At 32.4% G+C, this 14,918-nt stretch overlaps 1 protein-coding gene across 1 annotated transcript in view; it reads left to right on the top strand.

The window, feature by feature from the left end:
* VPS50 (VPS50 subunit of EARP/GARPII complex) overlaps positions 1-14,918 on the top strand; it is a 109,767-nt gene that overhangs the window by 13,549 nt on the left and 81,300 nt on the right. The window contains exons 3-9 of the mRNA XM_012779642.3: positions 4,804-4,926; positions 6,067-6,138; positions 7,990-8,043; positions 8,879-8,949; positions 9,647-9,764; positions 9,846-9,881; positions 11,036-11,118. Coding sequence (XP_012635096.1) covers positions 4,804-4,926; positions 6,067-6,138; positions 7,990-8,043; positions 8,879-8,949; positions 9,647-9,764; positions 9,846-9,881; positions 11,036-11,118 — 557 coding nt within the window. The remainder of the gene's footprint in view (positions 1-4,803; positions 4,927-6,066; positions 6,139-7,989; positions 8,044-8,878; positions 8,950-9,646; positions 9,765-9,845; positions 9,882-11,035; positions 11,119-14,918) is intronic.

The following is a 14,918-nucleotide window of genomic DNA, read 5'->3' as shown; positions in this document are numbered from 1 at the left end:
TGATCTATCAAATGAAGATTTTTGCATTCATCTTTTTGTTTGAATAAAAGTCTGCTACTGAAGATGATGAGTTTTCAAGCTGTTCTCGGGTTTAAAAATTAGGTTAAATTACTTTCAAAATTGAAAAGAATCTTGAGTTTAATAATGGTAAGGAAAACTGTTAAGCTGTCATAACTAACTTTTTACACTCATAAAAGTGAATAGAATTGAGAGTCCTGAACTTGGGCTGGTATTTTTAATTAGTGTGGTATTTCAGATAGTTTGAAAGTAGTGGTTAAATACAAAATCAGCAGTCTTTTTTTTTTCTTCTGAAACTTGAATACATTCCCTTGAGAGATGAATTCTTAAGTGGGAGATTGCTTGGTAAAGATATAGTCTAGTTCCTTAGAAACCATAAATATACTGGAAATGTTTTATAACACCTCATATTTGAGGGCTCAAATTGTTTTATAGATTTGAATTCCCGGTTCTCATAAAACCTTTTGTTATGTTGAGAGGAAAAGTGGCTTGGCTAAATTAAAGATGTTGACTTAAATTTCTATCATGATTGTTTTTCTTCATTTTTCATAAAGTTTCATTTATGCTGTACATTTTTATGTGTGTGTTCACGTAGCTTTATCTCAGAGATGATCAAAATAGAAAAATAGGCTAGGTAGTATTATATGCAACCATATGGTGTGGTGTGACTGCTGGAAACAACAGCCTCTGAAATATTGGATAACTTCTTTGTTGTCTGCCACTTTCCTAAAATCTTGCTTGGTTTATTATGTTAAGAAAATATTGACTATTTATGTTTGATATAACATCTGGGACAGTGCTTTGTGTTAAGATACTTTACTTTTAGTAAAGGAAAATATGGTTCTAACATATATAAAAACATATTAGATTTTTAAAAATCTCAATTGTTACATTTTATTGCCTCTTGGTGTACGTGCAGGCTTTCCCTTGTGACATTTTTCTACCCTGCCGTGAGCCATCCTTTATTGCTTGAACCTGTTGTATGCTTTCCCGATGTAATGTTTTCACTTATGCTTTGCTTTATATTTGTAACCCTATTCCCCCAATTTCTTATATTTGAAATTCAGCCTATTCTCATAGTTTCCACATGCCCTCCCTTCCGTCAGAGGTGAACTCACTATCCTTTGATACCCTTCATTTTGTTTGTACGTCCTTTAAGTTTTACCTTGCATTGTATTTTTCTTATTCATCTGATCATTCCTATTACTTTGGAAACTATTTGAGGGAAGAGCTGTATTTTACTCATTTTTATTCCCATATGACCTAGTATGGGGAATTTTTTACATAGTGGGAATTTAAAAAATTGTTTGTTAAATGGAATTATATTAACTGGGAAAGGTAAGGTTTTAGAGTTTTGAAAATAGTCAGGTTAGTTTCTGATGATAGCATGGGAGAGAGATTTGGTTTGTTCATTTTTGCCTTTTGTGCTTTTGTCTTACCCCCTCTGCAGTTTTCATTGCTTTAATTGTAGTTTTTCTCCACGTCTAATTCTGGGATGACATTGATGTACTTTATTTTAGGTGGAGTTGATTGCCATTAACAAGCAGGTTATGGCATATTTGATAGTCTGTAGCTGTTGACAAATTATTTTTGCATTTTCAAGTTTTACAGAGCATTTATACCACTATTAATGTTAATATGTACTTATTAGTTACTTACCATGTGACACAAAATTTATTGTAAAAATAAATTCTTTCAACCATGTTATTAATATAAAAAGTTTGTTAAGACTGAAATATTTTACACCAAATTTATCTCTTAAATATATAATATTATTGTAACTTTTTCTTTCTTAAATCATGCTTTAATATAGTATGAGGAATTTCATTTGGTGTTTTTTCCTCTGGTTTTACGTTTTAATTTTTTTGTAGGAAATTTTTTGTTCATTTTGTCTATGTAAAATTTTGCTTCACACTTATGTATTGGCTTGCCAAATTGATTCTGTTTCAGGTGAAGAATTATATATTTTTGTATATCTCTAGTCCTAGGAAATGAGTTTATATTAAATTATAGAGTAATCATGTTAAGAATATGCAGTCTGGTTGCTTCTATTTATTTTTCTAATTTACATGCATGAAATATTCCTAAATCATTTAACATTTAGTGTTATTTCTAGTTAGAAGAAAGAAAGAAACCTTTTGTTAAGAGTTAGTGGAAAATTTTGACTATCAAAACAAGAACATATTGTCTTTTCCTTTTGTTTTGTCCTATATTCCTTTTTTTATACTATTGACTGTGTAAATTAATTTTAGTTTCATCAGTGATTATTGTCTACAGTGTGTCTTGGCACTAAGGAGCATAATGATGGAGAATAAGGAGAAATCTTAGTTCTTAAGAAGTGTGTAGTATAATTGAGCAGGCAGCTCTAATAGCGATGAAACATTTAGAGAATGAATAGGTAGAAGCCGATTCTTGCAGACTGCCACTGCAGTGGGACTAAAAAGAATACGGCGGTCTGGATTCTAGTCTGAATGGAATTTGTCTGAATGAATTCAGGTGTATATTTTCACATAGGAACTACCAAATTGTCTCAAAGGAGAGGGTATTGTATAGCTATATAGTGTTACACGGGGGCATTTTTTTTGGATTGAATTCCATTTTGTATGCTGCATTTCTTTTTCTGCCTTTCTAGGTTTTATTCCTCTCCTAAGTCCAGGTTTCTTACACTTAGAGTGTCAAGTGTTCCACGGCAGTTCTTTGAAATTATATGGGTTTGTCTGCTCTCTGTGATATTAATTGCTTAGTTTTCTAGGAAAGAATAGCATTTGACCTTTTATATACATATACAGATTGTGCTCTTTTTACAGATCCATTGCATTTTTGAAATGTACACTGGAGAGAGATTTATAAATGAAATCATGTTTTCCCTTTGGCATTCTTAATAACTTTTGATATTTGTTTCTCTGCCATTTGAAAGAGGGTTTGTGTGTGTATTTATATATCTTTTACAGGACACAAAAGCTAAGAATGAAGAGACTAAGTTGCCAGGTTAATAGAGGTGCAGCTAAAACCTAACCTATTGATACTATATGGAGAATCTCAGCATAGTGTTATATGTCATTGGCATTCATACATTTAATATGAAAGGACTCAGTCATTGCAGTTTATCTGAATTTTTGGCATGGCTCTGCATCTGATATTTTTTAATCTTAGCAATTTTTGTAATCTGCAGATATTTTTTCTAGAGTGGTATCAACTGCATTTTTTTTCTGACTTCTTCCATTTCATATCTCACTGTCATTTCATATTTCCATGGGATGCATGGAGTTTGCCTGTTGATAGGCAAGTTGGGAACTTTCCCTTCCACAAGTGGTGTGGGTTTAATCCGAGTCTGTGCATCAGCACCACTGTCCAGGGTGCTAAATGAATTAATGTGTTGTAGATAAACCTCCACAGGTGTGCAGCTCCCATTGTTAGGACCCTGCATTTCTTACTGTACTCATAGTATCTAATTGCATGCTGAATTGGTGATGGCCGTATCTTTGGCTTTTTTTCATTAGTGTATTTTATACATTAGCTTGATACTGGAGAGACATTGTCTTTTCCCTGTATTTTTGATTATGTAGTTTTGATTTTTATATGCCTTTGTCTTCTCTTTTAAATGTATTGGACATTTAAATTTGAAAGTTAACTATTCTCTTGAGTTTCAGATTTAGTTCTAATTCTTTTTAGCTTGAACTTACTAATAGGGGATAATTTTATAGTGAATGATTTTAAAAATATAAAGTATAAGTTAAACTCTAAAAGTTATGCAGACAAGGCTCTTTTTATAAATGAAAAATATGCCCTGTAATAAAATAATTGAGAATATTTCTATTTGGAAAATAAAATACTTTAATTGACCAGATAATTTTTATATATTTAATTAGTATTTTTGTTAAGTAATATTTTAATGACTGTAAAATGATTTTAAATTATAATTCATTTTTATGTACATAAATGTATTTTAGGTTAAGTTGAATAAAAAATCAAATGGCTAATTTGTTATATGTCTATAATAATGTCTTGATTAAATAGGGTGGTAGGGCAGAGGGTACTTGAATTATTAAAATTTCCCGGGTAACTAAAGGTTTATCCAATTATGCAGTGAAATTGCACAGGATAAGGATGCTGATTAGGGTTAGGGATTTGTCTGTCAAGCTCTTTTTCATTGTATAAATCCACAGAAGCCCCATTCTGTATCATTAGAAAGTGTTTTATAAAATACAGCATTTTAGGTTCATGATCATGGCAGCATCAGTACACTATGAAGGGAGCCTCATAGGATTACAGAACTAACTTGCTTGAACCTTTTCGGGAGCCAGTGTTTCTTATCTGAGCACTTAGATATTTTAACAGAGTTGGATGTCTGCTGCTCAGGATTCCAGTGCTGATTGTGACCCAATAGTCACTGAGGTGTTTTTCCCTTGTTTGCTGTGGTGAGGCAGATTTTAGAATGTTGTTAGATGGCAAGATGTATCTATCTGATATGTGTATAGTTAGGTAGTCACCTTTTTCCCTTTTGTTAAACATTTAAATTTTTTCAACCTTGTTGACACACAAGGAATTGAGATTAAAATCTGAATTTCAAACTGGCTATTTTTTTTTCTCCAGTAGGTGAGTTTTTAGTGTTTGGCTATTTCCTAATTTTCCTTGAATTTTCCTGGTTTCTATTAGTTTGTATCCTTGGTTAGAACAATTCCCAGAGGATATGTGACTGTTAAGATAGATGATCATTTATTTTCATGCAGATGGAATTTTAAAAGCTACAGGTACTATAATTATGACTTTTTTTTTTTCTTAAAGGAGGAATTCAGGGAACTTCGAGAACAGCCATGTGACCCTCAAGCTGAACAAGAACTTATTAATAGTATTGAACAAGTATATTTTTCTGCCGACTCATTTGATATTGTTAAATATGAGCTGGAGGTAAAAAAAAAATTCATCAAAATATATTTAATGCCCATTTTGTTCAGTGACTGAATTTGTGAAATTTGAATTTTTGGGTGCATTTATATTTTTTTGGTACCAGAACAGGTCTGTGATTACTGCCTTGTGATTAAATGACCCGTCAACATTGTTTAAAGATGCAAATATTTTTTAAAATGTAATTTTGAGTGCAACTGTAGAATATTGGTTAGGGAAACATTTCCGTATTTTTGGTTTTCAACTAATTAGCATCCAATGTGTTAGTATACTATTTCTATTGTATTTTATATTGGCAAAATATGTTTAGAAAAGCTCTGAGACTTTTAATCATTAAGGTGTATTTTATATCATTGTTTGGTCATGAAAAAAATCCCTACGCCATATTGTTTATAATACTGGCATTGAAAATTTATGGGAACTTCAAAAAAAGTCAGAATAGTAAAATTTGTTTTTAGACAAAACCAAATGCAGTATGCATACATACTTTATATGTAGTGCATACCAAGTCAGTCCGTCCCCAATTCATTTTGAAGTTTCATCAATCAGTTGACTGAGACTTGGAGTCTGTTTCCTTTCCTTGTATGCACATTGATATGCATTTTTTATTAGTTCCCCTACTACCCTCTGAACACTGATGTAATCCAGAATGTAGTCCAGCAACTGTCACTGTCACACTGTAGTACTTAACCATTTATAATATTTTGGAAGGGAAATGTGTTTTGAGTTCTGTTGTAAACAAGTAGGGATATATCTGTGTCTGGTAGAATGGGGATTAAGGTTAGGGAATTTTCTCACATTCTCCTAATTTAGGTCTTGGAAACACAGTGTCTCTAGGCCTAGGGGCCAGGGACCCCAATGGTAGTGGGGATTCTTGGAGGGTGGAGCAGCAGCAGTGGAAGTAGCAAGGCTGGGTGAGGGATAGAACCAGAAGGTTGTATGATAAAAGATGTGTAGGCTTTTGTGGCTGGAGTCTATGGAGGAAAGTGGGCAGGACAGGAAACATGGAGGGCAGTGGGATATGACACTGTTGTGCATGCACAGATTGTAGTTCACTGGTCAGAAGTGTCCAAGTAAATGAAACTGAAAAAGAATTTACTTTTTATTTTAATTTTTTTTTTACTTATGAATTTTTTTCTGTAGAAGCTTCCACCTGTTCTCAATTTGCAAGAATTAGAGGAGTACAGAGACAAATTGAAACAACAGCAAGCTGCAGTAAGTAAAAAAAAACCCAAACTACATTTCTTTCAGGCAAAACTGTAAATGAAACAACAGAAAGTATAATGTTTGCAGATTTATGGTTTTAACTAACATATAAACAAATCCTGTTTCAACTGAGAAAAAGCAATAGTAATAAATTTATCAGTTTGAGTTTCAAATATGACTTTTAATAATCTGACAAAAAAAGGAAGATATTCCTTTTATTCCTTCTCTTCTCTATTACACTCAGAAGTCTCAGTGGGTGGTGGGGTAGCAGTGGTAGTGTAGGGCAGGCTTGGGCAGGGGAAGGCAGGGACTTGAGCTTTAGAAGTTTGTGTAGTAAAAATGTATTGTCCTTTGGAAAATTAGATTTCAGTGGTTAGTGGCATCTTTTACCTCCTCTTGACTTCAGTGTGTTTAAATAAGTACTCTTTCATATGTGTACTTTATGTGATAGTATTCTTTTGGCAATGAGCCCCACCACAAGGGCTGTGTAGCGTAGTGGCCTTTGGAATTTGATAAACCTAGGCTTGAATCTTGGCCTTGTAACTTACTAACTGTTGGACTGTGGGTGAATTACTATTACTTTTAAGATTGCGCATCTGAAAAATGAGAAAATATGGCACTCATCTTGATGGATTGTCATGAGACCTAATTGAGATAATGTAGGAAAAGCACTTAGTACACTGCCTGACATAGCACAGACTAACAATGACTACATTGTCTATTTTTTAACCCAATTTAATAAAATTAGGTGGGCTTCTGTCTATGTGCATTTATACAAATTCATATATGTCAAAATATATGGTACAGAGTGAGAACTTACTAATTTCATTTTCTTACTCATGGCTTCTAGTTGTCTTATTCTCATAGGGGTTGTATTATCGTAATTAATCTATTACTAGACCTATGGAATCTTTGGAATTTTTAAAATGATATTTAGGGTTAGCATTGATATTTCTTCATTAATTGAAGTCTCAAAGCTATTTAAAGTTTGATTTCCTTAACCTTAATGGAATTCTTCTTTTCAGACAAAAACAATGAGTCTATCTAGAAATTAATTCACATAATTTGAAAGATGTCTGAAGCAGATTAAGAACACGTGAAAGGATTAATGCAGTAGTTTAGTGTGTGTGCAGTGTTTTATTCTCAGGGATAAGGGGAAAGGAAGCCAATTTTGTTTCTTGAGCACTCACTAAATGCCTTCTGTGTGTCCTGCTTTATGCTAGATGTAGAATCTCTGTGGTGTAATTGACAGGGGCCCTGAAATTGTGGATTAAGGATCCCATGTTCAAAATTATTGTAATTCTAACTTGGATACATTAGCATTATTCTTGGAATTGACCAAAAAAACCCCTTAGATATCATCATAGCATTCCAAAAATCATGTGTTTACAGCTTTTCAGAAGTAGCAGACCAAACCAACTTTTCTTATGTGGTATAAAGAATCTGTAGAGTATAAACAAGTTCTCTCTTTTGCAGATATTGTCTCCATAAATTCTCTTGGTTAGAATTTTGTCTTAATAAATTCATCTTTTTAAATCAAATCCCATACCCTTAAAGATGGTTATACTTTTGTGCATGTTAGTTAAATCAGATAATGATACTTATATTATTAACAGTAATGATCATTTATTCAGTTTCTATTAAGGATCAGATGCTTGTGCTATGTTCTTTATTATACCACCTATTTTATTAATTTCATAGCCTGGGGAAATGCATATGGCCATAGCATGCCAGTAGCTATTCTAGAAGTTATTTGTAAGACCTGTGGAATATTCTTGCAAAAATTTAAAATATGAAAATGTAATAGGAAGCATGAGGCTTTTTCTTTTACTTCCTTTGTTTGATTGCATGTTCTTATAGGTCTCTAAAAAAGTAGCAGATTTAATCCTTGAAAAACAGCCTGCTTATGTAAAGGTAGGATGATATTTGTTATTTTTTATAGTAAAATTTAAAAAATGGTTGAGTGACTTAACTTGAAACTGTTCAAGTACTGCAGTTCTTTCTGTTTATAGTTCTATAGCAACATATTGACCCTATTTGGTGTGTGGGTGTATATGTACATATGTTTTCCTTTCATTTGGGAATTTACCAAACTGAAGAAGTGAAAAGTTTTTATATATGATTCTAAAGTAATCTTTTGGTTTTTTCAAGCTTTAGAAAAGCAAGTGAAATTGCTTCCATAAACTTTGTAACAAGCACATAGATGAGCAATAATGTCTATTAAATGGCAATATAACAATCTGTGTGTCAAGCTATAAAATATGATACATTTGGAACTGTCTAGCTGGATCTGTGTTTTCATCAGAAAATCAGAGCCTTCAGAATCCTTTGAAATGTGTACCAGTATTCAAATGAAGGCATTCATTGTCAAAGCCTCTTAGTAAACAGAAATCATATTTGTCACATCCTTAATTACCTCGTGATGTTCTTTGAGGTAGAAACATTTAAACAGATATATTATTTGTATTTGTTTATTCCTGTCTAAAAAAAGTTGGCTCTAGATTTCCATACAAGCAATACTGACTAAATATTTTGTCACCTGTCATTGTAAAAATCAACTGAAAGTAGTCATTTTAAATAATTTTGTGAAAAATATACTAACAATTTTTAAGTTCAGGTATTTTTGTTGCTACTTCATTTCCCAAGCAGGCTTTTCTTTGAAACCCACTAGAGTTTTTGTTAGAGTATCATGCGAATGAGAAGGAAAAATAAAATGCCCCAATAATAACCTTATCTAATCTTTCCATAGGAACTTGAAAGAGTTACCTCGTTACAGACAGGTCTTCAGTTAGCTGCTGTTATCTGCACAAATGGGAGAAGGTATTGGTTTTGATGATATTTTGTTCTTTAAGCTGGGAAATGTTTTAAGAATGGCTGTGAAATCTATCATTGATAATTGATTTTTTATTATGGCTGAGGTTTCTAGAAAATCATTCATTAAGTGAAAGTAACTACACTAAGAGGGTTTGTGGAAAATATCAGTAATTAAAAAAAGAGTAATTTAAAAAATTACTGTTTTTTGTATTGTTTAGGTAAGTGCTTTTCAAACTATTTGTGGTGAAGGAGCAGTTTTTTCTTTTTAAATTTCTTTTCTTTTCCTTTTTAAATTTCCAGTCTGTCACAGGCTATTATTTTTGTAAAATGCAGTAAAAAGAAGTTACTAGGAAAATGAAATTAAAAAACCCAGACATACAATACAGTCTTAATTTTTTAAATTGTTATAGTCACAAAGAATAAAATTATTCTGTCTGCGTTTGCACTGTTTTTAAATGCTGAATCTCGATTTCTGTACTTTTCTTGTCATGGACCATTAGTAGTTTGTGGGTTGGCACTAGTCTGCTTGCCATGTTTTGAGTAATGCTGTTCTAGATTGAGAACACCATTGAATAAATTTGTCAAATAGTAGTAGTCACCATACCCAGATTTAATAGTAATCCTGGTCACTACCTCATTAAGTTGCCTAATTTTTCTGTGTGGGTACTAGGAAATTTTAACTATTTGTTGTTCATTTTTGCAGACACTTGAATATTGCAAAGGAAGGTTTTACTCAAGCTAGTTTAGGCCTTCTTGCAAATCAGAGAAAACGTCAGTTGCTGATTGGACTTCTGAAATCTCTGAGAACTATAAAAACATTGGTATATACAGATCACTTTTTAAAAATTAAAACTTAATTTTGTGGTTGAAACAGATTTTACCTTTGATTTTTGTATTTTCAGCAAAGAACAGATGTAAGGTTAAGTGAAATGCTAGAGGTGAGTTAATAAGGCTTGGAAATTTGGTGATCTAATAATACTGTATCTTAATAGAAACATTATAGTGGACAAAACTCAGATGTGCCTTTTTGTCAAATTGGTATATGGCATAAAGAGCATTTTTAGTTATGTAAAGGTACTTGCTCTAGACTCTTTTTCTATTGACATATACTTAATTTAGAAAAACAAATTTATTTTGGGAAACATTTACTTTGTAGTAACACTAGAATTGTTAACTTTAGTCTTTTGATTGTATTGCAGAAATAGCAATAAAATTATCTTTTGCATCTAACAGAAAGTAGTAATTTAAGAAAGGTGATATTTTAGTTATATTTGGTATATATATTAATTTCTGAGTGAGCCATCTGTTTTCTCTGATGCTTTCTTAGCATTCTCTGTCTACTTCTATCATAAAGTTCACCAAAGCGTAATAGAATATCTGTGTTTCCTCATAATACTTGAGCTCCTTAGGTAGGTACTTTGTCATTATCTCAGCATCCTAGGTGGTTGGAATTGCATATGTTGAATTTAGGTATGAGCAGAGGGAAAATTTGTTGTGGTTTTTTGTATAATTGTATTACTTCTAAACTATTACTACTAAACTAAGGTTTGAGAAATCCATATGAAAAATTCATTTGGCATTACATTACTGTTATGTGATAAAAAATATTCTGAGGTTATAAATTAATATTTTACTTTTCTACACTTAATTTCTTTAGAACTATTTACTAATTTATTGATGGGAGAACTGTTGAATGTTGCTTACAAATAGAATGCATACTGTTTTGGAGCATTTTATGTAAACATCACTGAAAGAAGATATGTTAACAGCTCAAACCTTCCCTGTGAAGCAGCTTATAATTTTATATAGGCCTTGTCTGCAAGTCATGGTTTCAGAGAGCAGTTACTGTGTATTTAAGTGAACAGAATATTTTAAGTACTTTTTCTATGCATTTATTTTAGGCCTAGAACTAGTTGCCTCTTTATATTTTGTTATTTATCTATCATTGGTGTTCTAGTCTTTGTTTTAGAGGAATTAAAATTTTCTGATCCTGCAACTTTTGGTTAAAGTATGAACAGAGATGTGTTTTTATCAGAGGCTTTAAGAAGAAGAAAGTTCCTAGTCTAATGACTTCTGTTGTTGTTATCCTAAGGAGGAAGACTATCCAGGAGCTATTCAGTTGTGCCTGGAATGTCAGAAAGCTGCCAGCACTTTTAAACATTATAGTTGTATAAGGTAAGGTAATATAAACATTTTAAAGCTGATTGTGTTGTCAGTTTTTTATGTATGAGTTATGTAATATTCTGTGTTAACAAACATCAAAAGTTAATATAAAGTGCTATTTTCTAGGTTAACATTCATGTTCATAAATGAGCAGTACAATAAAATTATAAGTAATAGTTCTTAAGGTATGAAGGATCAGATCCTTTTTAATCCTGCCTCTTCTTGTCACCTCATTGAAATTCTTTCTTGTTCTTTCCAATCTGGTTGATTTCATTTTTATAGAGTAGTAGGCAAGAATAAATTCATATGTTCATGTCTCCATTGCATCTCTTGGGAATTCTTCCTCCTTAACTTTGCCTGGCTCATATATATTGAGGGTATTACTGCAACTTGTTTTTAAAATCCAGATGGTTCATGTGTTTGGCTCATCATGATAAGAAGTCTTTTGGAAAATTTAAGTATGATTTCAGTTTATTTACTAATCATCTTTGTAATATTTAAGTGATTATTTAATGTGTTACATCTTTTAATTGTTATAAAATGTACAGTGCAAAAATGGCTGCTGCATCTTTTGCTCTTAGTTCTAACTTTATTAAGGGATTTTTGGTTTGCTCAAAATGAAGGTTTTATATTACTTCTAACAGTACCTTGGGGAGGCTCTAATCCCTACATGTAATTTCCATCATTCCTTTAAAGCCATTACAAATAAATATACAAGCTAAATAAAATAGTGTGCTTGCCAAGCAAACTCAGTTTTAAATTAAATCTGTACCTGTCTCAGAATGCAGCCCCTTTTTCTCTCTATGGAAATTCTTATATTCAGCGAGCATGACTCACAGATGTTGTAAACCTTGGTTGCTAGTATCTGAAAAATTAACGTATTAAGGTAGAGCAAAACATTAATACATGTTTGAATTAATTTTTTATTTTGATATGCTCTCATATCATAGGTCTTTGCCGAGTAGGATAAAGGCTAAGTATTTTTATCCCAGAGATGCTATTTAAATATTTATGGTATTTTTTTCTTTAAGATCATAATGATCTTTAAGATCATTAAAGTAACACCTTTTTTATTCGATATGGATAAGAATAGTTGGATAGTACCAGTGATAAACTTGACAATGTCATTTACACATTATTAGATTAAATGAATAGAGAATTAGCTTTACTATGTTGAATGTATTTAGAAATTTCTAACAAGGCATTCTGGGTCCTGAAAGAACATATCCATTTGAACTAAAGCATCCACTTAGTTCATTTTGTAGTGATAAATCTGTTATAGTGGTAATAGCTTGTTTATTGGGTGAAAATAATTCAGGCAGTTATATATTTACTGAGTGTTTACTATAGCCAGGTGCTTTGCTTTGGAATTGATGGTATAGTGGTGAACTGTACACAGTAAAATCATTATAACCTCTGGTTTTATAAAGAACATAATCTGTCAAGAAGGACTTCTGTTAAAGTAGGCACAGGTGGACTTGGGCTTTAGCAAGAAGGAAGCTGCATATACAGTGGAAGCATTGGAATCGAACTCTCCTTAAAGGGTCAGGCCTGAAGGGAACTTGAAGGAGGAGCCAGAAGGACTTAGATAGGCCATGACGGGCTTGTGGGTAGGAGATTCTGGGCACCATGAATGACATCTTTGTTGCAGCAATGCCAAACAAATGAGGACTGAAAATATCTATGTATTGGATTTATAGTAACAAAGAAGTCATAGTTGACCTGTTGGGGACAGATTTGGTGGGGTCTGGCTGAAGTATAATTATAAGGTGAGGAAATTTTGTGACAAGAACAGATGTGGAATTCTTCATAAGAAGGAGAAAACTGAATATTTGAAAATTGATGGGAAAGAGGGAGAGGTTGAAAGTAAAATAAAAAACATAATAATATACTGAGGCTTTGTGGGGATTATACCAGGGATTGACTTTGAAAAGGTCATCATAATAGGAAAGAATGAGTGTGAAATTTCATGGCAGGAAATTGAGGGAGCAGGTGATATGTTAGGAACTTTATATATAATTAAAAATTCTATTTTAGCTATGCTAGAGTAAATATCTTACATGATGTGAGTTAACAATAAAAAATGTCTTTGAAAGAAATTCTAATCAGGACTTTTTAAAGTTGGTATGAAGTAGCTTCTAAGCACTTGTTTGTTATATATGTTATAGTGATAAGTAGATATAGTAACAGACAAGGTAAAAAGCCTGAAATCGAAAAGATCTGCAGTTGAAAAGATTTAAATTAATAATTATTTTATTTTAGGTAATAGTGTATAAGAAACATGCTATGTTTACCTATGTGAGTCAGGCATATAATAATACGAAAAAGTGGTCTTATTCTCTACAAACAGGTAAAAATGCATCACAAATACATTCAAATATTCCAAGGAGTACATCGTTATGGGTTTTTACCATAGGCTTCCCAGGAAAACTGTTAGATAGAGTTGTGTTTTTAACTTGGTGATTTAGTGACAATGTCAGGGTGACTTAGCAGAGCTGTCAGTTGGAGCTGTTTGGTGGTGATGGCAGCCCCTCTGCCAGCACTTCCTCTCGCCCACATGCCAGCATGCTGTCCTTTGCTAGCCACCATTCTCCCTGACACCATTCCCCCTTTCCCTTCACTTGTTATTTTATTCTTTTGTTCACAATTGGGAAAGTGTAATAAGTTTGTTCACTTTTTTTGTAGATAATGTGATGTGGGATACAGGGATATAGTTAGTTGATATGTGGGACAAGTTGAGTCTACAATAATCAAAGACATTCTAACATCCTTTTATTTTTGTCTTTATTAATTAGATGCACCTCTTTTATTCTGTGTGTTTTTTTTTTCTTTCTTTTGCTTGTATTCCTCTGGTCTTCCAAACACTATGTTGTACCAGGTCTTGAGCTCTCTAGTTGGGCCTGTTCCGACATGATTCTTCTGTACGTTAAAAATTCATTTTTATTGACCCGAACTTGTGGAACTTAGCCAAAAGCAAGATTTTATCTTTGCTTGGACTGGAGTGAATCAGTGAAAAATCATTCAACACTCTGATAGTCATAGGAATGGTAATTAATTTTGAACTGAATTTACATACTCTTATTTTTTTAATATTTAAATTTATTTTCATTTTTGTTGATGACTAGAGAATCATAAATATATTCCCTTTAGAAATTTTTTTTTAAGAGAACCACCCATGATTTAGAGTATTTCTGGATTTTTGTGTGATTTTTCTTTTTTTATTTCAAACAAATTTGTATGCCCAATGCTGGTTTGCTTTATTTTTCCTTGGTCGATCATGTGTACCTCTTTTCTAGTCATATCACTCCTCTATTGGAAACAGGTTTGTGGTAGAGGGCAGAGACTCTGTTGCCTAAGGAAAGGTACTTGGGAGTAGATTATATGAAACAACTTAGGGCTGACTGTTATGATTCTAAAAGTAGGAAAACCAGAATTCACGTATTTTGCTTCTGCACAAAGAAGCATTGACTATATATCTAGTAAGTCTCAGATTATATGACAAGATAGTTTAAAACATGCAGTATCAAGTATAATCGTCCCTTTATGTCTGTGGGTTCTGCATGCATGGATTCAACTGACTGCAGATAAAAAATATTTGGGGAAAAAACAATACAGCAATAAAAACTAATACAAATAAAGAAAACAATACAATACAACAACTATTTATATGCATTTGTATTAGGTATTGTAAGTAATCTAGAGGTGATTTAAAGTATATAAAGGAGGACGAGCATTTGTTATGTGCAAATACTGTGCCATTTTATATAAGGGACTTGAGCATCCATGGATTTGGGTATTCACAGGGGGTCCTG

This window comes from Microcebus murinus, chromosome 9 (genome assembly GCF_040939455.1).
Source record: "Microcebus murinus isolate Inina chromosome 9, M.murinus_Inina_mat1.0, whole genome shotgun sequence".
In the NCBI taxonomy this organism is placed as follows: domain Eukaryota; kingdom Metazoa; phylum Chordata; class Mammalia; order Primates; family Cheirogaleidae; genus Microcebus; species Microcebus murinus.
This window is presented reverse-complemented; position numbering and strand designations above follow the sequence as displayed.